The sequence below is a fragment of the Dama dama genome, chromosome 20, assembly GCF_033118175.1.
Source record: "Dama dama isolate Ldn47 chromosome 20, ASM3311817v1, whole genome shotgun sequence".
Classification (NCBI taxonomy): domain Eukaryota; kingdom Metazoa; phylum Chordata; class Mammalia; order Artiodactyla; family Cervidae; genus Dama; species Dama dama.
In genome coordinates this window covers 42701004-42728748 of record NC_083700.1, presented here as the reverse complement: position 1 = coordinate 42728748, position 27745 = coordinate 42701004, and the positions used below count along the sequence as shown (strand labels likewise).

Genomic DNA, 27745 nt, shown 5'->3' with positions numbered 1-27745 from the left:
CTTTCTATTTCATTCCTCACCGAACTCACTGGCTTTAGGAGCTCAAGACTCTTCCCAGGAACCTTCAAGAGGAACAGAAAGAAACGTTTTGGAATTATTATTTGCTCATAAGAACAGCAGCGTAAATGCCTAGGAAGATGTTTGTGATCTTTGGCGTCTCAAATATTCTTTGGATGGTGTTTGCAGTTTGTAAGTTCTCCTTGATTTGTTCCAAATGCTAGTATTCCATTTTAGCCCTGACTTTGACTTCAGTCACTTTGTTATGATAATAAAGAAAGGCAATGTGTGTGCTTCGTCATTTGTGTCCAACCCTTTGCAACCCCATGGACTGTAGCCCACCAGGGTTCTCTGTCCATGGAGTTTCTCCAGGCAAGAATACTGGAGTGCATTGCCATGCCCTCCTCCAGGGGCTTTTCCCAACCCAGGAATCAAACTCTGGTCTCCTGCATTTCAGGCGCGTTCTTTACTATTTGAGCCATCAGGGAAGCCCTGGATTTTTAAAGAGTAGGAAAACTTAATTTAGCCTAACTTTTAATGTGCTACTGACTACTGCTATTAATATGTACCATTATATTGTCATAGTTAAAGCAGCAAAGTTGTTGTTTTTTGGATTTTTTCAATGTTGCGTTAGTAATTGGATTCTGTTTCTAGGAAGGTCTGTCTCTTTAGTTTCCTGAACTTGATAATGAGAAAAAACTTGGCTAGTGACAAAACAACTAATAAATGGGCATCAAGGTCAGAAGTGAGAATTCTCAGAAGCAAAGATGATTTTAACAACTTCTTTTGGCAGTAACTCCTGTGCTGCCCTGCGTTACTTAGAAGCAGTTTAGGAAAGAGATCAGTCAGGTCTGGGTGTTATACTAGAACAGAGAAGGAGGAGTAGAATACTAAACAAACCAGTGGTAAGCTTGTTTTTCTCTTTTTGCCTTCACAGCTCAAGCTTTCAAAGTGGACATGTTTCCAGATGAATCCAAAATTTTTGCTCAGATTGGTGAGTCTGTTTCACTGATTTGCAGCACAACAGGCTGTGAGTCCCCATCATTTTCTTGGAGAACTCAGATGGACAGTCCACTGAACGGGAAGGTGAGAAATGACGGGACCAAATCCACGCTGATCATGGATCCTGTTAATTTCGGGAATGAACACCAGTACCTGTGCACAGTGATTTGTGGGGCTATAAAACTGGAGAAAGCAATCCGAGTGGAGATCTACTGTGAGTACTTCAGATAATGTTTGATTTTCTCTCCATTTTGCTTTAAAATAAATTTTGTAAAAGGATAATTTTAAAAGAAAAAAAAGAAAAAGGATACTCATGTCCAGATTCTTGGCTAGGGGACAGAGTGCAGCAAGAAATCTAGAAGACAGCTGAATCTACCACCAGACTAGAGACCCAGATCTTGGCTTCTGTTTCCAACTCTGCCACGAATATGGTGACCACGGGTGAGGTTCAACTTCTCTAGGCTTCAGTTTTCTTAAACATAAAGTGAAGTTCTCTAAGATTCTTTTTATTTTATTTGTGTGTGTGTGCGTTTAATTTGATTCAATTGGTTTATTACATGTTTACTTGGCCATATGTCAAATGACTTATGAATTCCATACTTCAGGGATTTTCTATTTATTCTTATGCAATTTGGTACTTAAAATTAGGTTAAAGTTTAAGGAGGAGATATATAATTTAATACTGGGCTTTGGTACAAAATCTTCCCCCTTAGACAGAAGAAAAATATCTGCAAACTTTTCACTCATTTGACTTCGGCAGAGATAAATTTAGAAGGCTTTATTTCTGTTTTTGTTTGGTGCCATTAAGTCTTAATGCTCAACAGCTTAACCTCAAGGATATTTGGAAAATGAACTCGATTTGCCTAGTGAATGTGAATGAATAGCCTTTGTTTACTAGCCTACCAAAATGTATTTCAATCCATTCTCAATCCAGCAAGAAAGTTAGCAAAAAGGAGTGAAAAAAATAACCTGAAAAACATCACTTGCATTCTGGTTACTGCTCCTGACAGAAAACCGGAATCCTTGATAGTCATCTCTTTAGGAAGACCTTATTTGATTATCTTTTCTAATTATGTTGCTTTTCTTTTGCTATGGTGGAGCTCAACTTGGTCCAATAATCTTAACTGATTCTTCAATAATCCCTTATGTAGCTAATGCTTCTCAAGAAGCTGTGCTTGGCCAGCTGCTTTCAATTATGCTGGTTGTACATGCAGAGTTTATGTCTGCAAAGCCTTCTGAGCTCCATGAAAGGCTCCCTTATGTAAATACAGGGGAAAGTAGCCAGTTCTTACATTATGTGACAGCAAACTTTGTGGATTATAGGCGCATTTCTTTCAGAATACAAGGGACAAAATTATTGGTGGAAAAATGAGAAGTACTGTTTCTTCACATAGCAAATTTTTGCCACTTCCTTTGCCTCTCCTTGCAGGAACCAAATAGTTGAAGATTTAAGAATGAAAATGAAGGCCCTTCTGGCTTTAATTATCTTGCCTGAAGTTTCTTTTTTTTTTCCTTCAAGAGTGTCTGTCTTTCATTATGTTTAACAGTCCTGTCTCCATTCCACATTTGATTGTAATATTTTTTAGAGTTGGGACCTTCGTATTCTTCTTATTTGAATCAAGCCAGTATGTTATCATCATGGCGGTTTGCAATGGAAAGCAGCCTTGCAAAGAAAGCAATGGCTCACTGAACTAGTGCTTTCCTCGACATTAAAAATTTCAAGTGGAATAGTAGTTAGATGTTGAGTTAGACATTTTGGGAGGCAAATCTGCCTTCCATAATTTAAAGATTGCACAGATGTATGTTTCTGGTGGATGAATGCCTGTTCAAAAGCCAATTATTTAGAGTTGCTCTTTTCATTTCTTAGCATATCTTGCCTAATAATTATTCTTTGCAATGATATTTTAAGCTTCAGGTTCCTTATCTGTAAGATGAAGTATATCTACCCTGACCAAAATAAAAGCCTGTGATATAACATAATGATAAAAGACTGTGATATAACATAATGAAAGTCCCAGTAGTCATATGGAATAATAAAAGTCTTGAGTTTAAATCCCAGCATCACCATTACTAGCTGTGTGACCCTAGGAAAGTTATGCAAATGTGCTGAGTCTATGCTTTCATATCTATGAAATGTGGTATCTATTTCTTAGGTTTGTTGTGAGTATAAAATAAAGTCATCAATGTTAAATGAATAGCACAGGGATGGGCACATAGCAATATTCAATAAACATAAGTTTCTTCTCCCTCCTTTTACTCTGGCAACATGCAACCCTTTGTACATGCAGGATCAGAACTGAAGAACTCTTTAACAGGTTGTTCTGATTTTGAATGGACCCCAAACCATGAAAGGGTATTTAAACAATTCATTCTGCTGTATTAAGATTGTATTCACAAAAATATTAGACTCAGATTACATTGATTTAAATCAGTAAGGGACTTTATACAATATGAACAAAAAATCCACATGCTTGTACTCGTTTGACCTTTGCAGCTTTCTCTAAGGATCCAGATATTTATTTGGATAGCCCCCCAGAGGTCGGGAAGCCAGTCACAGTCACGTGTTCAGTGCCTGATGTTTACCCATTTGAAAGGCTGGAGATAGAGTTGTTGAAAGGCAACCGTTCCATGAAAATAAAGGAATTTCTGGAGCCTTCAGAAAAAAAGGCCCAGGAAACAAAGAGCTTGGAAGTGACCTTCTCGCCTACTGATGAGGATATTGGGAAAGCTCTAGCTTGTCAAGCTACATTACACATTTATGATGATGATTCTCCACCCAAAGTAAGGAAAACTACAAAAGAACTGGAAGTCTACAGTAAGTCCTTGTGTCTGTCTATGGGAATATACTCTTGGATGCACACAGCAATAAACCGAGCAGCTACAGTCAAGAAGAAATTTACTGAGAGCATAATTCTTGTCAACTGCATAATTCAAAAAAAAAGCACACCCAATTAGGGTTGAGAAAAGTTGAGCTTGAATTCTGTCTCCATTAACTGTGAATTAGAGTCACTTAATTTCTCAGTCTAGCAAAGGGGAATAATGATAATACCACCTGATTGGGGAGCTTCCCTGGTGGCTCAATCAGTAAAGAATCTGCCTGCAATGCCGGAGACCAGGGTTCTATCCCTGGTTTGGGAAGATCCCATGGAGAAGGGAATGGCAACCCACTCCAGTACTCTTACCTGGAAAATCCCATGGACTGAGGAGACTAGTGGGCTATAGTCCATGGGATCAGAAGAGTCGGACCCGACTTGATGATTAAATCACTGCCACCTGATTGGGTAGTGAGAAATAATAGGCTCAAGTGATAAAATGTTTTAAATTATGTTTTGTAAAGTCTTATATCATGCCTTGAAATATCAAGGTATAGAAGTTTTACAAGCAGCACTTAGTCTGTGTGTGAGCGTATGTGTGCGTGCATACCTGGACACGTGTGCATGGGGTGGGAGAGAGGAGATGAGATTTGATTGTCTCCATTCTCTCGGAGATGGCTGGGGGAGTTGAGGCAGTCTTGTAATCCCAAAGTGTGTGTAGGAGTGACTCACAGTGCTCTGTTCTAGATTAAAATGCTCTTGTCTTCTCTGGACACCATAGTTAAAAGGAGCATTGCCTTCTACAGTATGTCTAGCTGAGACAGAATGAGATGGAAAGGATTTTATCAATGTTTTCAGAAGAACAGTAAAAAATAGGAGGTATTTTTCCTAGAGAATGTAAAACTTGGAAATGAGGGCTATAATTAAGTATTTGAATGGCTGTCATGTAGAAGTGGGATTTGGATTATTCTTTAGCAATAGAGGACTGAACTATGACCGGTGTATAGAAGTTAGTTACAAAGAGAAAGATTTCAGCTCAATAGAGGGAAATGTTCTAATAATCAGAGCTATCCAAAAATCAAATGGACAATATTTACTATAAAACAGTAGATTGTCTTGTACACTGGAAGTGTTAAAGCTGACTTGCATGAACATTTGGCAAGGAAGCTGAGCTAGAATTTGTACCTTACCTGGGAGGTTGAACCACATAATTCAAAGGGTTTTTCTTAATTTCTGAGTATCTATGGCCACCTGAAAACACCAAACATCAAAAAAAGTAACTCCATCAAATCAGTCAGAAACTGGATTGACTTATTTTTATGACTCAGCAATTCTTTATGCTAGTTTGGCAGAGTATGTCCAATTGAGAAAGCTGTAAATATAGTCTATGAGAGAAACACAGTAGCCCTGTGGGACCATTATGATGCTTAGCAATGACTAATACTGTGCCCTGCCTTCTCAGTCTCACCCAAAGACACAGCTATATCCGTGGATCCCTCCACAAGGCTGCAGGAAGGCGACTCTGTGACGATGACGTGTACCAGTGCAGGTCTACCAGCTCCCCGGATTCTCTGGAGCAAGAAATTAGACAATGGGAATCTACAGCTCCTTTCTGAGAATGCAACTCTCACTTTAATTTCTATGAGGGCAGAAGATTCTGGAATTTATGTGTGTGAAGGAGATAACCCTGTTGGGAAAGACAGAAAAGAGGTGGAATTAATTGTTCAAGGTAAGCAGAAATTGAAAAAGGTGCCATCATTCAGATTTAAGCAATAGTGAAATAACTTCAATGCCAGAAATACTTCATTGTGTTTTGAGTGAGTGAGTGAAGTCTCTCAGTTCTGTCCAACTCTTTGCGAGCCCATGGACTGTAGCCTGCCAGGCTCCTTCATCCATGGAATTTTCCTGGCAAGGGTACTGGAATGGGTTGGCATTTCCTTCTCTGGGGGATTCTCCCAACCCAGGAATCGAACCCAGGTCTCCCACACGGCAGGCAGACTCTTTACCATTTGAGTTACCGGGGGAAGCCTCATTATGTTTTACGATGATCCATTTGACTGTTCTGTACTGTAGCACAATTATATACTCACCTTACTCATGCTTTTTGGATGAAATCTTTCTTGCCAGAGCTTCCATTAGTTCTGCTGTTTTGGTTCCTTTTCATTTCTCATCATTCTTTCATTGCTTCAACCCTTGGTTTTCTCTCTTCCTTCTGCCCCTTTTATATTAGTATTCTGTTTCCCATGTCTAGTCCTCCTCCCTTGTCACTTCCAATACTTGAGCTATGTATTATTGATATATGTTGTTTACTCTGAAATTTGTGATCCTATTCCATATCATCAAAACCTGTTGGTTCTACTTCAAAATGATCCCTCTAAGAATCTGACCTCTATTCTTCAAACCTCATGCCATAGCTTTACTTCATCATCTCTCCTTTGGGGTCCTGAAAGATATTCTTAAATAACATTCACTGACCATCAGCTATATCCCAGGCACTTTACATATGTTTCCTGTGATCTTTAAGAAATGACTAAGGAGTAAGTACTTTGTATTCATTTTAGTGATGAGAGAATAGTGTCTCACAGAGATTAATAATGACCCTTATTTATTGTACATCTAATACTTGCCAGGAGTTTCCTTGCTACTTTATAAATGCTACCACTTTAGTTTTTGCCACAACCTTTTGAGGTGAATAAAAGCTCAGGCTCAGAATAGTTCACAACTTGCCATGTCACATAACTCATTAATGGCATTTACTGTGATTTTAACATAGACCCATTTAACCTCCAAACTCCATGATTTTTTAACTATGGCTAATTGTTTTAAAATGGTCACCCTACTATCATTCTGTCCCCCAGCATAATCCTATGTAGCGCTACCAGAGTTATCTACTTGAAACAAGAAGACTGCATACTTCATATGACTTCAACTTGACCCTAATTGCATATAAATTAAAACCCACATTTCCTAAAATAGTTGCATAAAACTCTTCAGAATTTAGTCAGAAATGACCTTTGCATCTTTGTGGTTGACTCTGTGTCTGTTTATGCTATAACTTCTGCTTCGAGTGCCCTTTCCTTCCTTATCTGGCAAAGTTTTAGCCATTCTTCAAGATCAAGCTCATGTCAGCCTCCCAATTCCAGTTTGTGTTAGGCACAGCTAGTTTTTGATCCCTTCATGTACATTCAACACTTTTTATGAACTTGTATGTGCTTTTGTTCAGTTTAACATATATTAATTAAAGTGCCTTGTCCAAGAATCGAAGAATTGTGCTTGGTACTGGGGGTACAGACATAAAAAGTCACAGTGATTACCCTAGAGGAACTTATAATCTAGAGATTGGCAGATGTATAAATAGATAATTTAAATATTTTTAGTAAGAGCCAATACTTACGTAAGTGTGTCTTTCCACTAAACTGACTGGCAACTCCTTAAAGTTAGGGACTGGTCTGTGTGTGTGTGTGTGTGTGTGTGTGTGTGTGTGTTTTACAAGTGCCTGCCATGTAGTAGGTGCTCAGTAGATACTGAATGAATAACTTGTGAACATAAATTAAAAAACATACTTTTAAAATATGAAAACATGGAATTTGAACTTGCATGGCTAAAAAGATACAATTCAAACTCTCTCAAAAGATGAACCCGTTTGCTTTTAGGTCAGCATTTTTCAAGAAACCAGGGAAAACATTACACTGATAAAAGCATGTAAAGCTAATCTTTCATCTGGAATAACTCTACCCCATGATTAGCTGTATCCCATTTCAATGTGAAAAGGAAACATGTTCTGGGATTAGGCAGTGCTGCTTTTCATTTTGCATCACGGGACATTAGCAACCTTAAGTGCTGAAGAGAGAATTGAACTTCAGTTATCTTAGACCTGGAAGATCTTCTGGAGAAGTGGAGAAGGAAATGGCTACCCACTCCAGTATTCTTGCCTGGAGAATTCTGTGGACAGAGGAGCCTGGAAGGCTATAGTCCTTGGGGTCATAAGGAGTTGGACACGACTGAGAGACTAACACTTTTTTTCTATCTCACAGTTACTCTTTCAGGAGTCATGAGTTTACACGGCAACATATGCAGCCACGGTAAAACACAGTCTGAGACTGTTCACAGGCAGGAAGCAGATCTTTATGTTCTCCATTCTCACACTAGCATATAAGGAATTCAGAAACACTGGTTATTGTTCTAAACGAACTTTCTCCTTCAAAAATCTGATAGCATGTCAGTTTGTTATGGTAATTTGAGGGAAGCATTCTTTGGAAGATACCATAATGGCCGTGTTAGACAAACCAAACTGAAAAAAATCTTCTGGCACGGATGAGAACCCTTCAAAATGTAGTGACTTTGGATTATGTATATGCTGTGATTTCTTTTTTCTATCTCTAGCCAGCTCTTTACAAGGGCGAGTTTTAGTGAGTTTTCTGTGAAGTCTCATCTGTCACTTTTAGAGGCGCCCAACCACTCCCACTTTTGCTAGGGGAATAGAGTCAAGATTTAAAATTCTTCTTCTCCCTAGACAGTAGTCATCCCAAAGCAGCTGGGGTGCCCTGCGGGGATTGCATTGGCAGTCAAAGAACTTTGCTAGATATTTCAGATTTTTTGCCCTGCATTTCAGCCATTGAAATAATTGTAAAGTATCTTTATGTTGTATTAAGCAAATTTAAGCGGTGGCTTGCATACCCCTTTAATGCTTAGATTTTGACTTTGCCGTGTGATTCTGAAATCATACTTTTCAGTGTGATTTCAGTATGTGTTTTCAGTGGGATTCTATGTGACTTTCATGTTACAACTTTGTTCTGTTGATACAGAAGCTCTAAATACTGGTCTGTTACAGCTATTGTTTCTAATCAGAAGCCATATTTATATAGCTTTTTTTCAGTATTTTCCTTAGATTTGGTTTTCTTTCCACCTGAGGATATTTTGATTTAGTTGTTCAAGTGAAAAGCTGGGATCTTAAATCAGACTCACCTGACTTCAAGTCCTAATTTTGCCACTTGCAGTTTGGATGAAGTTATTTTTCCTCAAGAAGAAATGGGAGGAGGAGGAAAAAGAGGAAGCGAAGGAAAATAAGGAAAAGTAGAATGAGACACTGAGAGTCAAGGAGAAGAAGCAATGATACCAGATCCTGAAGTTGTGTGGATTAAATGAGATAATATTCATATATGTAATGTGGTTTAAGCAGTGCTTGACACACTGGAATCTTATATTTTTGAGCTTTTGTTCCTCGGTTATAAGAATATGATAAACACATTTAAGTGGAGAATGAATTTTTGTTATGAAAAGGTGCCAGTCTCTGTCATGACACATTTTCATCCCTGTTCATTCTGTTGAGTGAATGAATCACAGCGTCTTGTATGTTTGTTCTTAAAAGATGTGGTTCCCTTCCTGATAGCCCCAATGTGGAAAGGAGTAGTATATTCTTGGCACAGATGTTAGCTAAAAAGAAGTCAGAAAAAAAAAAAACTGTATGTTGAACTTTGGTGAAAGAATTTTATTTTTGTCTTGTTCTTTTCTCCCCACCAGAGAAAATGTTTACTGTTGAGATCTCTCCTGGACCCCAGATTGCTGCTCAGATTGGCGACTCAGTTGTGTTGACCTGTGATGTCAGGGACTGCGATGCCCCATCTTTCTCTTGGAGAACGCAGATAGACAGCCCTCTGAACGGGAAGGTGAGGACCGAGGGCTCCAAGTCCACATTGACCCTGAGCCCTGTGAGTTTTGAGAACGAACATTTCTACCTGTGCACTGTGATGTGTGGGCAAAGGAAACTGGAAAGGGGAATCCAGGTGGAGCTCTACTGTAAGTAGATTTCAAAATTGTTTACTGTTTTGTTGTTGTTGTTGTTCCGGGTTCCATTGAAAGAAGCAAAATGCAAATCTGTGATACACAACAAGGTCTTTGTGTTTAGGAAGGGAATTTAGCATTGGGAATGGTTCTCAAATCTCCAAATCAAAGATTTTGATGCAACTTTGATGTATATATTTCATAGTAAATATTACATATGAATCCAGCATCCCTGATCCTTAGGTTGTGTCTTGTCTATACTCTCTCATCATGGACTTGAACATACTGAATGTCCCCTGCTACCCACCCTACTCTGGTTGTATATGGTGTGTACAGAGATGGTTGTATGCAAAGAGTAGAAACAGTGCCCATTCAGATAATGGGGTGGGATGACGAATTATTCGAATTGGAGGGTGAGGCCCAAAACTACTGTTTTAAAGGTACATTTGAAAGCTGATTGGCAGGACGGAGACATGAGGCAATGGTGAGCAGGAGAAAACCTGGGAGTTAGAATGATCACCAGGGATGGTTAGTGCAGCAACTCAGGTGAAAAGAAGCACCAGAAGATCGCACTAGATTTGAGTATTGATTTATACCACATACATATACTACACTTCTTCTTGCTATTCCTGTCACCTTAACAAAATCGTAGAGCTTCAAATCTCTATGAATTGACATTGCTGGAATTCCTCAGTTTATAATGAATGAGGACAAGATATGCAAAGTGATCAGAAAGTTCCCTGGTGGCTCAGATGGTAAAGAATCCGCCTGCAATGCAGGAAATGCGAATTCAATCCCTGGGTCAGGAAGATCATTTGGAAGAGGAAATGGCAACTCAATCCAGTAGTCCTGTCTGGAGAATTCCACGAATGGAGGAGCCTGGGGGTCTACATAGTCCATGGGGTTGCATAGAGTCAGACATGACTGAGTGGCTAAGCACAGCACACAGCACACACATTCTGCCTTGTTTTTATTCAGCAGAATCCAAGAGAACAATTGTGGATATTTTCCTCCAGAAATCCTGCCCAAACTTGTGTTACCCTTCAAGATTTTGCTCAAAATGAGTTAGAGTATGTCTGTAAAGGGATTTGAATCTCTCAAAAGACAGGTTAACTTATTGCTTTATCATATTACCAAGAGTCCAGGAGCCGCTGATGCAGCATACTCCCAACAGCAATGAGAACCAGCAGTGAAGCCTTATGGTCATGTGGAAACATTAGAGAATCTGTCACTTGACAACATTTTGCTTCAGGAGAAAAAAATTTTAGCATTGCTCTTGACAACTGTTCTCATCTTACTTTTGTTGATTTGTATCAAGATGTGTTATAAATATTACGTAGAATCTGAATCTCTTATTTTTTTTTCTGAACTACAAGTATTATTCAAGAAACATTTAAAACTTTTCTGCCTAAACCTGGCCATTCGAAATAAAAATGTCTAAATTGCTTGGCTCTGTGAAACCAAGCCTGGGCTCTGAGCTCAAGGAAATAGGAATTCTGATCTCAGCTGGGTGACTTACTAGATATGATGTCAAATGGCAGACTCTTAGCCTTTATAAGTTTAATAAGTCTCCTTAGCTATCAAATACATTCTCTGTGTGTTTTTCTAGCTTTAAAATAAGTTAATACCCATTAGATTATGCTGTTTTGAAGACTGAGATAGTAAATATTAAGGGACTAGCACATAATAAACATCCAATACATCATGGAAAATATTTAAAATGTATGTATACTAAGTAAGATGGTGGAAGCTGATATGTCCTTTGAAAAGACTAGTCCTTAGCTGTCAGCAAGACTGTATCACTAAGGAGAGAAGAGTAAGAAGTATATTTATTTCTTGATGATTTGATGTGCTAGGTATTTTTTGTTTCCAGCATTATTTATATTGATATCATAAATATTTATATTTAATGTTGTGATGTATCTATTAGTGATCATTTTATCCCAGGTGAATTAAAACCTTCACTTTGAGAACTTTGCATTTAATAAAGATTAGCTCTGTTTTTCTTCTAGTGTCACGTATAAACCTCATATTTTGCTTGATATTTGCAGCCTTCCCTAGTGATCCAGAAATTGAAATGAGTGGTCCATTAGTGAGTGGAAACCCAGTCACTGTAAGCTGCAAGGTTCCTAATGTATATCCTTTGGACCGGCTGGAGATTGAATTGTTTAAAGGGGAGAGTATTATGATGAATAAAATCTTTTTGGAAGATTTAAGTGAGAAAGCCCTAGAGACCAAGAGTTTAGAGATGACCTTCATCCCCACCATTGAAGATACTGGAAATGTTCTTGTTTGTCTGGCTCAGTTACCTATTGATGAAATGGAATTTGAACCCAAACAAAGGCAGAGTACACAGATACTTTATGTTAATGGTAAGTACATGTATGATGTATCCACAATTTAATGTGAATTTTTTTATCATGTTTTACAGGTAATAGTTAACATGAAGTTCATTGTTAAAACCATTGTGAAATGAAATAATTGAAAAGAAACTACAAAATAATGATTTCATATTAAAAAAAAACCCTCAAACTTAAAGCAACTGTTTATTTGCTTATGATTCTAAGCTGGTAGTTTGGGAAGAGGTCAGATGAGCAGTTTATTCAATATGGTATCAGATGAACACACATGTTCATTTTCAGTCTGTTGGAAGTTCAGTGGGGGATGGTCTCAGGTAGCCTCACTTCCAAGCCTGGGCCTTCTCTGGGGGTGCCTGGGCCTTCCTTTCTTCATATTGAAGAGAAGTAGCATAGATTTAGTCACCAGAGTGCAGGGCTTCAAGAGAGTGAAAATGAAGGTGGCTTCTTGGGGCCTAAGCTTGAAAGTCCTACAGAGTTACTTCTTCTAGGGTATATTGTTCAAAGTTAGTCACAAGGACAGCCTAGATTCAAGAGGTAGAAAAATAGAGTCTACCTTTTCATAGGTGATTTACATAGTTCGTGTTCATGTTTAATGTACTATAAATGTCAATACACACTATCATTGACCATCCATTTTTTTGACAGCAAGAATGTCTCTATAGATTTTATTTCCATTAAAAAATATCCATGATATGTTCATATTCTACTCTGGATCATTCTGTATAAGGCTTCCATGGTGGGTCAGTGGTAAAGAATCTGTATGCTAATGCGGGAGACTGGGCTCAATCCTTGAGTTGGGAATATCCCCAGGAAAGGAGATGGCAACCCACGTCAGTGTTCTTGCCTGGGACACCCCATGGACAGAGAAGCCTGGCAAGCTACAGTCCATGGGGTCACAAAGAATCAGACATGACTTAGGGACTAAACAACAAAAACAATCATTTTGTATCTGCTAAAGTAAATGAGGGCAGAAAACTCCTTTGGTAAAGTTATCAAGGTTTATAAACTGTTCTAACCCACAAATACATAGCCAAGTTTTGCAACACTGATAAAAACTGTTTGGAACTCGGGGTGTAAACAGCCAAGCTAACAAGTGTCCCTACCTTTTCAGTTGCTCCCAGGGATACAACCATCTTGGTCAGTCCCTCCTCCATCCTGGAGGAAGGTAGTTCTGTGAATATGACATGTGCTAGCGATGGCCTTCCAGCTCCCAAAATCCTGTGGAGCAGGCAGTTAAGTAATGGGGATCTACAGCCTATTTCTGAGAATGCAACTCTCACCTTCACGTCTACAAAAATGGAAGATTCTGGTATTTATGTCTGTGAAGGCATTAACCAGGCTGGAGTAAGCAGAAAAGAAGTCGAATTAATTATCCAAGGTGAGCTAAAGTGATTAAATGAGTTATTAGCACTATTCTTATTTTGGTTGTGTTACTGGTTTTGAATAAAGTCCTTTTAAAACAAATTTTCTAAAACAAAATGCACTGAACATTTTGAAGAGCTCTGAGTGGAAATCTGGAATAGTACTTCTTCATGAACCATTCCAAGTCACTTATCCTAAAATTCTTTCAACCTCAAGTGGAAAGCTAGCTCTAGGAACTGTGCCAAGAGTTCCAGTTTCACTTATGATGAAGCATTGATTATGGTGTTGAAAAAAGGATAGGAAGATGTATATACATATTTTGGAATTACTTAGGGCCCAGGTGGCACTAGTGGTGAAGAACCTGCCTGACAATGTGGGTTAAATGTAAGAGACGTGGGTTGGACCCCTGGATGTGGAAGATCCCCTGGAGGAGAGCATGACAACCCACTCCAGTGTTCTTGTCTGGAGAATCCCATGGACAGGAGGGCCAGGAGGGCTATGCTCCATAGGGTCACAAAGAGTTGGACATGACTGAAACAACTTAGCACCTAGCATACAAAATCACCTTATCTAACTGGATTAAATTCCTCATGGTGATCTCATAAAATGACTGCTAGGGTTTGCTTAGAGGACTAAGAAGGCTCTTAAATCTTTTATAAATTCTGAGATTGAGTAGCAGTGACCTTTCACTCCGATTCATCAATTTAATGGCATAGAATCGCTAGGATGGATTAAGTTAGGAGATCCAGACCCATTCTTTTCAGGATGGAGAAGCAAAACTGAGAACAAAATAATTTCTAGTTGACAGGTTGAAGCTCTAGGCAGTTTTGGGCAAAGTCATGAAGTAGTCAATTTGGATTTCCCTCATACCTTCCCTTTTGGGGTTTGAGGTCCTCTTCTTCACTAGGGCTGTCAGTTCTTCTCTTATCCCTTGGTATTATTTCCACATAAGGTGTTAGTGACTGTCTTGTTACCTTGTTACAATAATTATTTGTATTTTAAAGGAAAGGAAGAAACTTGGAAGAGCAATGCACTACCCTAAAGAAAGCTCTTAGGATGTAGCTTTGGTTGAGCAAAGAGTATCAAGTCACAAAGCAAATAATCTTAAAGGGAACCTCACTTATAAAATGGTGATGTGGTACCTCCCTCCACAGGTTGCATATTAACAGAGATGTTGTATGTCAGATACTAAACCCAGGATAACAACTGGTGTGTTAAGGATTGTAAGAGCCATCTCTGCACAGCTTAATTTCTTGATCTGGAATGGTCTAGCTCAAAACTCAGAAGCCTTTTATACTTCAAGAAATAGTTGCACAATTTAGTGACCCCCCAAAAAATGTTATTTTCCACATTTGAAATCGCCAACTGTTTTTAAACACCCATTCATTGGCTAAGGTTGGGTAAGAATTACATTAAGGCTGAGGCCCCAAACTTTTTGGCACCAGGGTCTGGTTTTGTGGAAGACAGTTTTTTCATGGGTTGGGGAGGGGGCTCATTTCAGAGTGATTCAAGTGCAGTAGGGTTCATTCTTCTATGAGACTCTAATGTTGCCACTGATCTGACAGGAGGTGGAGCTCAGGTGGTAGCCGTGGGGCGGGATTGTAAATATAGATGAAGCATCACTTGTCTGCTGCTCACCTCCTGCTCTGTGACTGGGTTCCTAATAGGACACAGATTGGTACAAGTCCATGGCCTGAGGGTTTGGCACCCTTGTATAAGGGACATGAAGGAAGCATGAGATGTCTTCTTTTATTAAAAATATGACCATTTATAAGAATCCAATAAATGTTTGACTTCTTTAATTGTCCCTCTAAATATTTAATGCAAACAGTAAGCACAAATACCATCTTGACAACTATTGTTGCTGTCGTTAAATTAATATGGAATGTGTTTATATTTCATTCAATCAGAGGTATCTTTAAATTCTTTCCACAGTTGCTCCAAAAGATATACAACTTACAGCTTTTCCCTCTGAGAGTGTCAAGGAAGGAGACACTGTCATTATCTCCTGTATATGTGGGAATGTTCCCCCAACTTTGATAATTTTGAAGAAAAAAGCAGAGACTGGCTACACAGTGCTACAGTCTACAGATGGTGCATATACCATTCACAGGGCTCAGTTAGAGGATGCGGGAGTATACCAATGTGAATCCAAAAATGAAGTTGGCTCACAGCTAAGAAGCCTAACACTTGATGTTAAAGGTTAGTTTGGGTTTTTTTTTGTTTTTTGTTTCCTGTTATATTTAATAACAGGTCTGAAGCTTTGTGGATTGTAAAGAATTTCAAGGGTTAGATGAATGAGTTGGCAAAATGGAACTGAATTCCATGTCGATTATGGTTATTTCTTAGTGTTTCCTAAAATAATCGTGTACAAGTTCTCTGTCCTAAGGAGTTTAGCCAGGTTGTTGACATTTATCATAAATCAGTGTTGAATTGCCATTTGCTACTTGAAACATTGACAATTCATCGTTGGTCTCTGAGGTCTTTCATTTCTTGTGTGTTTAAATGTATTTTCAAAACCTTTCTTTGGGAGTTATAGGGAAACTAAAGAAGTAGAACTGGCACATGGAAAAAGAAAGGTTTATCTAGACCCTTTTCCTTCCTACTCGAAGAGCGTGTCACTCTCTGAATAAGAAGTGACTGCATATTTTCCAGATTAACTCTTTTCTGGATTTAAGAATGATGATCTTAATGCTGAACAATGTAAAGGAGTCTATAGACTACAGAATTATTCCTTAGAATATCTAAGCTCCTAGTCCATCCTGCTGTTTTCTGATGGAGAAAGGGAGGGAGGGGGCCACGGCCCCCAGCAGAGGAATTTCAGGGGCCAGCTTAATTTCAGTCCATCTGTGAACTCACAGTAGGATCTGTTGATCTTATCTGTGAAAGTAGTAAGTGTCAGCGTTTATTGCTCAGTCTTCCACTCCTTGAGTGGTAAGGAGCTCCCACTGTGTACTGGAAGCCAAACTTTTTTTTTTTATTATTATTATTTTTTTTTCCAGTGGGTTTTGTCATACATTGATATGAATCAGCCATGGATTTACATGTATTCCCAATCCCGATCCCCCCTCCCACCTCCCTCTCCACCCGATTCCTCTGGGTTTTCCCAGTGCACCAGGCCGGAGCACTTGTCTCGTGCATCCCACCTGGGCTGGTGATCTGTTTCACCATAGATAGTATACATGCTGTTCTTTTGAAATATCCCACCCTCATATTCTCCCACAAAGTTCAAAAGTCTGTTCTGTATTTCTGTGTCTCTTTTTCTGTTCTGCATATAGGGTTATCGTTATCACCTTTCTAAATTCCATATACATGTGTCAGTATGCTGTAATGTTCTTTATCTTTCTGGCTTACTTCACTCTGTATAAGGGGCTCCAGCTTCATCCATCTCATTAGGACTGGTTCAAATGAATTCTTTTTCATGGCTGAGTAATATTCCATGGTGTATATGTACCACAGCTTCCTTATCCATTCATCTGCTGATGGGCATCTAGGTTGCTTCCATGTCCTGGCTATTATAAACAGTGCTGCGATGAACATTGGGGTGCACGTGTCTCTTTGAGATCTGGTGTCCTCAGTGTGTATGCCCAGAAGTGGGATTGCTGGGTCATATGGCAGTTCTATGTCCAGTTTTTTAAGAAATCTCCACACTGTTTTCCATAGCGGCTGTACTAGTTTGCATTCCCACCAACAGTGTAAGAGGGTTCCCTTTTCTCCACACCCTCTCCAGCATTTATTGCTTGTAGACTTTTGGATAGCAGCCATCCTGACTGGCGCGTAATGGTACCTCATTGTGGTTTTGATTTGCATTTCTCTAATAATGAGTGATGTTGAGCATCTTTTCATGTGTTTGTTAGCCATCTGTATGTCTTCTTTGGAGAAATGTCTGTTTAGTTCTTTGGCCCATTTTTTGATTGGGTCATTTATTTTTCTGGAATTGAGCTGCAGGAGTTGCTTGTATATTTTTGAGAGTAATCCTTTGTCTGTTTCTTCATTTGCTATTATTTTCTCCCAATCTGACGGCTGTCTTTTCACCTTACTTATAGTTTCCTTTGTAGTGCAAAAGCTTTTAAGTTTCATTAGGTCCCATTTGTTTAGTTTTGCTTTTATTTCCAATATTCTGGGAGGTGGGTCATAGAGGATCTTGCTTTGATTTATGTCGGAGAGTGTTTTGCCTATGTTCTCCTCTAGGAGTTTTATAGTTTCTGGTCTTACATTTAGATCTTTAATCCATTTTGAGTTTATTTTTGTGTATGGTGTTAGAAAGTGTTCTAGTTTCATTCTTTTACAAGTGGTTGACCAGTTTTCCCAGCACCACTTGTTAAAGAGGTTGTCTTTTTTCCATTGTATATCCTTGCCTCCTTTGTCAAAGATAAGGTGTCCATAGGTTCGTGGATTTATCTCTGGGCTTTCTATTCTGTTCCATTGATCTATATTTCTGTCTTTGTGCCAGTACCATACTGTCTTGATGACTGTGGCTTTGTAGTAGAGTCTGAAGTCAGGCAGGTTGATTCCTCCAGTTCCATTCTTCTTTCTCAAGATTACTTTGGCTATTCGAGGTTTTTTGTATTTCCATACAAATTGTGAAATTCTTTGGTCTAGTTCTGTGAAAAATACCGTTGGTAGCTTGATAGGGATTGCATTGAATCTATAGACTGCTTTGGGTAGAATAGCCATTTTGACAATATTAATTCTTCCAATCCATGAACACGGTATGTTTCTCCATCTGTTTGTGTCCTCTTTGATTTCTTTCATCAGTGTTTTATAGTTTTCTATGTATAGGTCCTTTGTTTCTTTAGGTAGATATACTCCTAAGTATTTTATTCTTTTTGTTGCAATGGTGAATGGTATTGTTTCCTTAATTTCTCTGTCTGTTTTTTCATTGTTAGTATATAGGAATGCAAGGGATTTCTGTGTGTTAATTTTATATCCTGCAACTTTACTATATTCATTGATTAGCTCTAGTAATTTTCTGGTAGAATCTTTAGGGTTTTCTATGTAGAGGATCATGTCATCTGCAAACAGTGAGAGTTTTACTTCTTCTTTTCCTATCTGGATTCCTTTTACTTCTTTTTCTGCTCTGATTGCTGTGGCCAGCACTTCCAACACTATGTTGAATAGTAGTGGTGAGAGTGGGCACCCTTGTCTTGTTCCTGATTTCAGGGGAAATGCCTTCAATTTTTCACCATTGAGGGTGATGCTTGCTGTGGGTTTGTCATATATAGCTTTTATTATGTTGAGGTATGTTCCTTCTATTCCTGCTTTTTGGAGAGTTTTAATCATAAATGAGTGTTGAATTTTGTCAAAGGCTTTCTCTGCATCTATTGAGATAATCATATGGTTTTTATCTTTCAATTTGTTAATGTGGTGTATTACATTGATTGATTTGCGGATATTAAAGAATCCTTGCATTCCTGGGATAAAGCCCACTTGGTCATGGTGTATGATTTTTTTAATATGTTGTTGGATTCTGTTTGCTAGAATTTTGTTAAGGATTTTTGCATCTATGTTCATCAGTGATATTGGCCTGTAGTTTTCTTTTTTTGTGGCATCTTTGTCCGGTTTTGGAATTAGGGTGATGGTGGCCTCATAGAATGAGTTTGGAAGCTTACCTTCTTCTGCAATTTTCTGGAAGAGTTTGAGTAAGATAGGTGTTAGCTCTTCTCTAAATTTTTGGTAGAATTCAGCTGTGAAGCCATCTGGTCCTGGGCTTTTGTTTGCTGGAAGATTTTTGATGACAGTTTCGATTTCCTTGCTTGTGATGGGTCTGTTAAGATCTTCTATTTCTTCCTGGTTCAGTTTTGGAAAGTTATACTTTTCTAAGAATTTGTCCATTTCATCCAAGTTGTCCATTTTATTGGCATAGAGCTGCTGGTAGTAGTCTCTTATGATCCTTTGTATTTCAGTGTTGTCAGTTGTGATCTCTCCATTTTCATTTCTAATTTTGTTAATTTGGTTTTTCTCTCTTTGTTTCTTAATGAGTCTTGCTAATGGTTTGTCAATTTTGTTTATTTTTTCAAAAAACCAGCTTTTAGCTTTGTTGATTTTTGCTATGGTCTCTTTGGTTTCTTTTGCATTTATTTCTGCCCTGATTTTTAAGATTTCTTTCCTTCTGCTAACTCTGGGGTTCTTCATTTCTTCCTTCTCTAATTGCTTTAGGTGTAGAGTTAGGTTATTTAATTGGTTTTTTTCCTGTTTCTTGATGTAAGCCTGTAATGCTATGAACCTTCCCCTTAGCACTGCTTTTACAGTGTCCCATAGGTTTTGGGTTGTTGTGTTTTCATTTTCATTCATTTCTATACATATTTTGATTTCTTTTTTGATTTCTTCTATGATTTGTTGGTTATTCAGAAGCGTGTTATTTAGCCTCCATATGTTTGAAGTTTTAACAATTTTTTCCCTGTAATTGAGATCTAATCTTACTGCACTGTGGTCAGAAAAGATGACTGGAATGATTTCAATTTTTTTGAATTTTCCAAGACCAGATTTATGGCCCAGGATGTGATCTATTCTGGAGAATGTTCCGTGTGCACTTGAGAAAAAGGTGAAGTTGATTGTTTTGGGGTGAAATGTCCTATAGATATCAATTAGGTCTAGCTGGTCCATTGTGTCATTTAAGGTTTGTGTTTCCTTGTTAATTTTCTGTTTAGTTGATCTATCCATAGTTGTGAGTGGGGTATTAAAGTCTCCCACTATTATTGTGTTACTATTAATTTCCTCTTTCATACTCGTTAGCGTTTGCCGTACATATTGCGGTGCTCCTATGTTGGGTGCATATATATTTATAATTGTTATATCTTCTTTTTTGATTGATCCTTTGATCATTATGTAGTGTCCTTCTTTGTCTCTTTTCACTTCCTTTATTTGAAAGTCTATTTTATCTGATATGAGTATTGCGACTCCTGCTTTCTTTTGGTCTCCGTTTGCATGAAATATTTTTTTCCAGCCCTTCACTTTTAGTCTGTATGTGTCTCTTGTTTTGAGGTGGGTCTCTTGTAGACAGCATATATAGGGGTCTTGTTTTTGTATCCATTCAGCCAATCTTTGTCTTTTGGTTGGGGCATTCAACCCATTTACATTTAGGGTAATTATTGATAGGTGTGGTCCTGTTGCCATTTACTTTGTTGTTTTGGTTTCACATTTATAAAACCTTTCTGCATTTCCTGTCTAGAGAAGATCCTTTAGCATTTGTTGAAGAGCTGGTTTGGTGGTGCTGAATTCTCTCAGCTTTTGCTTATCTGTAAAGCTTTTGAATTCTCCTTCATATCTGAATGAGATCCTTGCTGGATACAGTAATCTAGGTTGTAGGTTATTCTCTTTCATTACTTTCAGTACGTCCTGCCATTCCCTTCTGGCCTGGAGGGTTTCTATTGATAGATCAGCTGTTATCCTTATGGGAATCCCTTTGTGTGTTATTTGTTGTTTTTCCCTTGCTGCTTTTAATATTTGTTCTTTGTGTTTGATCTTTGTTAATTTGATTAATATGTGTCTTGGGGTGTTTCGCCTTGGGTTTATCCTGTTTGGGACTCTCTGGGTTTCTTGGATTTGGGTGGCTATTTCCTTCCCCATTTTAGGGAAGTTTTCAGCTATTATCTCCTCGAGTATTTTCTCATGGCCCTTCTTTTTGTCTTCTTCTTCTGGAACTCCTATGATTCGAATGTTGGGGCGTTTCACAGTGTCCCAGAGGTCCCTGAGGTTGTCCTCATTTCTTTTGATCCTTTTTTCTTTTTTCCTCTCTGCTTCATTTATTTCCACCATTTTATCTTCTACCTCACTTATCCTATCTTCTGCCTCCGTTATTCTACTCTTGGTTCCCTCCAAAGTGTTTTTGATCTCATTCATTGCATTATTCATTTGTAATTGACTCTTTTTTATTTCTTCTAGGTCTTTATTAAACAGTTCTTGAATCTTTTCAATCTTTGTTTCCAGGCTATTTATCTGTAACTCCATTTTGTTTTCAAGATTTTGGATCATTTTTATTATCATTATTCTAAATTCTTTTTCAGGTAGATTCCCTATCTCCTCCTCTTTTGTTTGACTTGGTGGGCATTTTTCATGTTCCTTTACCTGTTGGGTATTTCTTTGCCTTTTCATCTTGTTTAGATTGCTGTATCTGGAGTGGGCTTTCTGTATTCTGGAGGTCTGTGGTTCCTTTTTGTTGTGGAGGATTAACCCAGTGGATGGGGTTAGACGATTGGCTTGTCAAGGTTTCCTGGTTAGGGAAGCTTGCATCAGTGTTCTGGTGCGTGGAACTTGATTTCTACTCTTTGGAGAGCAATGGAGTGCCCAGTAATGAGTTTTGAGATGGGTCTATGTGTTAGGTGTGACCTTGGGCAGCCTGTATGTTGATGTTCAGGGCTATGTTCCTGCGTTGCTGGAGAATTTGCGTGGTATGTCTTGCTCTAAAACTTATTGGCTCTTGTGTGGTGGTTGGTTTCAGTGTAGGTATGGAGGCTTTTGGACAGTCGCTTATCACTTAAAGTTCCTTGTAGTCAGGAGTTTTCTGGTGTTCTCAGGTTTTGGGCTTAAGTCTCCTGCCTCTGGATTTCAGTTTTATTCTTCCTGTAGTCTCAGGACTTCTCCAACTATGCAGCCCTGATAAGAAAACTTCTAGGTTAATGGCTAAAAGATTCTCCCCTGTTAGGGACACCCAGAGAGGTTCACAGAGTCACATGAAGAAGAGGAGAGGGAGGAGGGAGATAGAGATGAACAGGAGGAGAAAAAGGGGGACTCAAGAGGAGAGAGACAGATCTACACAGCTGTCTGTTCCCAGAGTGTTCTCCGTAGCCCAGTCACCTACAAAGATTCACAGAATTGGATTGGGAAGAGAAGGGGAAAGGAGGAAATAGAGGTGTTCTGAGGTAGAAAACAGAGAGTCAAGATTGGGAGAGAATAATCTTCGGTTTAAAAATAGGGCTTCTCTTCTTTTTTTTTTTTTTTGTAAGGTTATAGTGTATTGAAAATGAAAATTAAGGAGTAGTAGAGGAGTACTAGAGGACTTTGAAAGAAATAAGAGAAAAAGAAAAATAGAAAATAGAAGAGAAAAAGGAAAGAAAAAAAAGAAAGAAAAAGAAAAAAAAAAAAAGGAAAAAAAAATTTTTTTTTTCCCCCTAATTAAAAAATCGTAAAAGTCTATGGAAATGAAAGTTAAGGAGTAATGGGGGAGTAATAGGGGATTTTAAAGGAAAATAAAAGAGAAAAAAGAAAAAAAGAAAAAAAAATTAAAAAAAGAGAAAAAAGTAAAATTATATCTAGGAGTTTCTCTGGAGCTGTTGCGGTCAGTGTGGGTTCGGGTCAGTTTCAGATAGCTCCTCGTTCCAGCTTACGCTTCTCGATATCTACAGGCTCCTCCGGTGTAGACAATGTTTCCTAGAGGGATTTTAATCTGTTGCACCAGTCCCTTCTGAAGCGGTTCCCTTTGTTTATTTGGCTTCTGTTTGCCGGTCTCTTCAGAGCCTCATTTCCGCCCTGACACAGGCGGGCGGAGGTGGACTCTTATTCAGGTAGCTAGTTCCGTCGCTCTGCGGGGAGGGGCTTGCGCCGCGGGGCTTGCGCCGCGGGGATGGGCTGGCGCCGCCGGGAGGGGCCGACGCTGCCCTCTCCGTCTGCGCTGCTCAGGCTCCCGGCTGTTCTATATGGAGCGCGCCCCGCGCTGCACGAGGTTCCAGCCCTCGGGTGTTCCACAAAAGCGCGGAAGGAAAAGCTGCGCCTGCTCTCTGTGCCTTCCCCGTCAGAGCGGTCCCGGCAGCCAGGGGCTTGGTGGGCGCACTCTCCCCAGGTGTGGCGCGCCCCCTCCCTTCCGCGGACCCAGTCTCAGTTTCCGCTGGCGCCAGTCGGGTGCGCGCGCCTTCTGCCCTCCGCGTCCCCAGCCCCAGTCCCGCCCGCGCCGGTCGGGTGCCTGCGCCCTGTGTCTCACCGCGACCTTCCCCTTCCCCCTGCCTCCTGCCTCCGGCGGGGCTGGGCCGGTCCGCAGCCTGCGAGCTCCTCTCTGGACTTTCTCGGTCTCTTTGTTCTGCGAACGGCCGGCAGTGTGTTCGGGCCGGCTAATTTCCTCTCTCTCCTTTGGTCTCCCACAGTTCAAGTTGGCAACTCACAGAAGCTCCCTCCGATTGTCCTCAGGGCACTCAGGCCCGGACCCTACCCCAAGCAATGCCGCCTAAGAGCTCCCGGGACGGATCTCCGTCCTTAGCTCTTTTGTCTCACTTTTTATCTTTTATATTTTGTCCTACCTCCTTTCGAAGACACTGGGCTGCTTTTCTGGGCGCCTGATGACCTCAGCTAGCGATCAGAAGTTGTTTTGCGAAGTTTGCTCTGCGTTCAGTTATTCTTTTGATGAATTTGTAGGAGAGAGAGTGGTCTCCCCGTCCTACTCCTCCGCCATCTTGGCTCCTCCCCTGGAAGCCAAACTTGAAATAAACATGATTGTGAACAAATGCAACTCTTAAGAGCCTTTGGCATTGGGCTCCCAGAGATAACAACTATCAATGTAAAGAGAATTTAAATCTGGGTCAGAAATTGGGTTCAAATTTTACTCATCTCATCAAATCTCTCAAGATTACAAGCTTTCCCTTGTTTTCTGTCTTCACAATACCTCCTCGAAACACAACAATATCCCCTGTATCATGTCACTCAAAATGACACAGGAGTGTATATAATCAATGCTTCCAGATTTCTGGATGATTGAGATCTCAGTTAAGAGTAGGTTGAAATTCATCTATTGCTATTTAATCCTTGATGTCTCCAGACCACCTTTAATTAATCCTGGTTCCAGGGACTTGGATTCCTAAAGTGAAGTCGCTCAGTCGTGTCCGACTCTTTGCAACCCCATGGACTGTAGCCTGCCAGGCTACTCTATCCATGGGATTTCCAGGCAAGAATACTGGAGTGGGTTGCCAATCTTCTCCAGGGGATCTTCCTGACTCAGGGATCAAACCTTGGTTTCCTGCACTGCAGGTAGACTATTTACCATCTAAGCCATCAGGGATTCCTAACATTTTCATTATTCTTTTTGTAGTCAATGATTCTCTTTTAAAGACGTATCAAAGCGTCTTCTCTTTTTAAGTTTCTCATACATTGTTGTCTTTTCTAATTGCTTTATTAAGTTGATAACTTTACATATTTGCTATTTTTCACTCATTACTTAAATGAACAATTAAAGCACATTGTGGGCACTCGGCTAGAACCCTCAAACTAAATATGGTTTCAACTAACTACAAATGAATGGAAACAAAATTTGACGTTTTCCTGGGAATTTCGAACTAGTTATCCTTTGCATTTAGCTGAGATTGTAAACTAATTTTGGTTTGTTTTGCTTTAGAAATAGATTTGCTCAAATATATTTCAATGATAAAAATGTTTGGGAGTCTTTAGAATTTTCAGTATTGATACGGTTAATAGAAAACTATATTTGAAGGTTGCCCTGGTAACCAACTCAGCAGCAAATTTGTACTTTACTGCAGATGCCTGAGGGGAAAAACCAAAGGCAAAAGACAGTATAATACTTATTAAGTTGAAAACAATAGGATCAGAAATACCATTGCCTACCATGTCATCAATACTGATGCCTAAGCATAATTATGATAATGAATGTCATTAAAATATTACTCTCATACTCTTAGTTCTACCCTAGTAAGGAAAAGTAGAAAAATAGGGTAATTATCATTATGTTTATGATGAAGTTTTTTTAACTTCAATAATTCAAAAATCAGCTTCCCTTCATCTGACCCTAGTGATTCTTTTCTTCTTGGTTGACTTCTGGTGATTAGAAACCTCTAGAAGTAAAGCAACGATTATCAATGTCAAATCATTCATTTCTTCTAGACCAAAAACAATATAGAAGCCTCTTGAAGAAACTTACTATTTATGAGGTCATACTGTGCTGTGCAAGAATAAATATAAATAGAGACGAATCGCCAGCAAATATCATGCTGTCTTCTTCAGATGTTCTTATAAGGTTAAAATGTTAAATACTATTGTAACTGTCAGACGATTTTCAGTGTAGTAGAAAGCGTACTAAGAGTACTTTGCCTGGAGAATCCCAGGGACGGGGGAGCCTGGTGGGCTGCCATCTCTGGGGTCGCACAGAGTCGGACACGACTGAAGTGACTTAGCAGCAGCAGCAGCAGCAGAAAGAGTACTAATTTAAAAGTTTTGTGACACTGTTACTTTATGAATTAAATTTATGACTAAATGACAATGACAGGATGTAGAAAGAAAACAATATATATTGTTATTTGAAAGATATTATTGGGGAGAGAAAAGATATTTATTGGGTGCAAGCTACTTCAAGCGGTGAGCCAGTTACTAGCTATTGAGTGGTGGATCAAAAGAAACTAGATACATGCCCTTATGTAATTCAGTCTGAAGGAGGGAACCAAAATTAATAGATAATCAAACACACAGATGTTTAACTATAAGTGGTGATGAGGGCTGTGAAGGGAAAATGTAGTGGGTTATAGAAGTATACAGGGAAAAAAGCGCATCGTTGTTGTTCAGTCACTTATGTGTGTCTGACTCTTTGCGACCCCGTGGTCTGCAGCACGCCAGGCTTCCATGTCTTCACCATCTCCTGGAGCCTGCTCAGACTCAGGTCCATTGAGTCAGTGATGCCATCCAACCATCTCATGCTCTATTGCCCTCTTCTCCTCCTGTATGTTAAGTTCCTAATTTAGGCTGGTGGAAATGCAGGTCAGAGAATGCCTCTTTCAGGAAGTAACACTTAAGTAAAAATATAAAGCTATCCAGAGAACTTCATATTGTCAAGAAATGATATAAATGCTGAAGAGGAATTATGTATTAAGATGCCCTACTTCAGAGATACAAAATATAAAATTTTCTATATATTTCTAAAAAGGCCATTGGCAAGAATTCTTTCTCTTACTATCTCATACATGATGTTTGACTATAATGGTTGCACTGTAGGTATTTCAGGACCTTTCTTGGAGAATTGGTGAGTTATTTTAACTCATTAATAATCTGAATCCTAGTTCTTTAGTACATACTTTTATTTCCCAAAGCAAACATTCTTGTCCCATTCTTACTCTTCTAAATGAGCCTTAAAACGTCGCACCCTTCCTTCCATCCTGTTATTGGACCTGCATCTATGTTAATCTAAGTTTGTGGAAGTCAGCAGCTGGCATCTTTAGATTCATTATGACCATAACAACTGCTAACTATTATTTGATTAATTCAGAGAAATGTGCATTTGAGTCCTGTTGGTTCTTATCACTGGTTTAATTCACTTTTCTTCAGAAAACTAGTGGTACTATTAAAATAAAACATGTGACTGTTATTATTAAACAATTTCTTTTCGTACCAGACATTAATTGCATCCATCTTGTTATTTTCCAGGAAGAGAAAGTTACAAGGACTATTTTTCTCCTGAATTTCTCGTGCTCTATTGTGCATCCGCCTTAATATTAACTGCCATTGGAATGATCACCTACTTTGCTAGAAGAGCTAACATGACAGGGTCGTACAGTCTTGTAGAAGCACAGAGAACAAAAGTGTAGCTAATGCTTGAAACGTTCTACTAAAGACATTGTCAGTTCAGATCCTCGATACTGCACATCATTCCCTGAGGAAAACAGAAACTGGGAGTTCAGGCTTCCTTGAATGCAGTGAACGCTTGGAAAGAAATGGCTGCCTATGGCCCTCACTGTGAGCAAGAAGCCAAAAGAAAATTTCTGCTTAAAAACTAGGCACTACCATTGAGGTGACTGGAGTAATTTCTTGATGTGTATATACAATAACATGATTTGTATATATGTAAAACTATGCCGTAGCAAGGTTGCTTGGAATATCAGCACACTAGAGTCAATATATCTAAAATTATTAAAATGTTGCTTGAACTGATTGTTATAACTTAATGCATCTTCATATCAACTGGCAGCTGACCTATGTCATCTTTTTAATATTTTATTTCCTGTAACAAAATTTTATTGCTATAAAGTTCATAGGCAACAATTTCATGTTGTGGGAAGATGCCAGGGTTTTATATTGTCATAGGCAAACGATAAACCAAGAGGGCACTTGTTTGACTTTCAGGTACTAAACACTTCAATCTATGGTATAATGGTTAACTGGATTTCTCTCGGTGGTACTGACACGGTACGGAGACATTTTTTGATGTTTGTTCATCAGACTTGTGTAATTTTCCCAAGTGGTCTAAAAATGCAACATCTTTTGATTTTCTTTTGTAAATGTTTAGGGTTTTTTGGGATTTTTTTGTACAGTAAAGTGATAATTTCTGGAATTGAAAGAGTTGTGTGTTTATTTATTATAAGTTGCCTCATTTAATCATGTTGTAACTCTTTTGGTAATGTCAAGTTCCAAATACCTGAGAGTTCAAACCCATGGAAATAATATCTACTTGAAGTGTGCTCCTCACAGATTACTTTTATCAGAATTACCATGGGAACTTTTATCTTG

General features: G+C 39.0%; 1 protein-coding gene across 1 annotated transcript; it reads left to right on the top strand.

Moving 5' to 3' along the window:
• The first annotated feature begins 3 nt into the window (after positions 1-3).
• LOC133040987 (vascular cell adhesion protein 1-like) lies at positions 4-27569 on the top strand. Its single transcript, XM_061121285.1, has 9 exons — positions 4-189; positions 935-1213; positions 3494-3814; positions 5275-5541; positions 9333-9608; positions 11645-11965; positions 13065-13331; positions 15251-15517; positions 26666-27569. Exons 1-9 carry the CDS (start codon positions 126-128, stop codon positions 26824-26826), a joined length of 2223 nt encoding a protein of 740 aa, XP_060977268.1. The 5' UTR covers positions 4-125; the 3' UTR covers positions 26827-27569.
• The last annotated feature ends 176 nt before the right edge of the window (positions 27570-27745 follow it).

Excerpts from the sequence above, each read along its gene's own strand:
- LOC133040987 (XM_061121285.1), top strand. The coding sequence starts at position 126 with ATGCCTAGGAAGATGTTTGTGATCTTTGGCGTCTCAAATATTCTTTGG. Across the intron at positions 190-934 it reads TTGGATGGTGTTTGCAGTTT|CTCAAGCTTTCAAAGTGGAC; the intron begins GTAAGTTCTCCT and ends TTGCCTTCACAG. Across the intron at positions 9,609-11,644 it reads AATCCAGGTGGAGCTCTACT|CCTTCCCTAGTGATCCAGAA; the intron begins GTAAGTAGATTT and ends TGATATTTGCAG.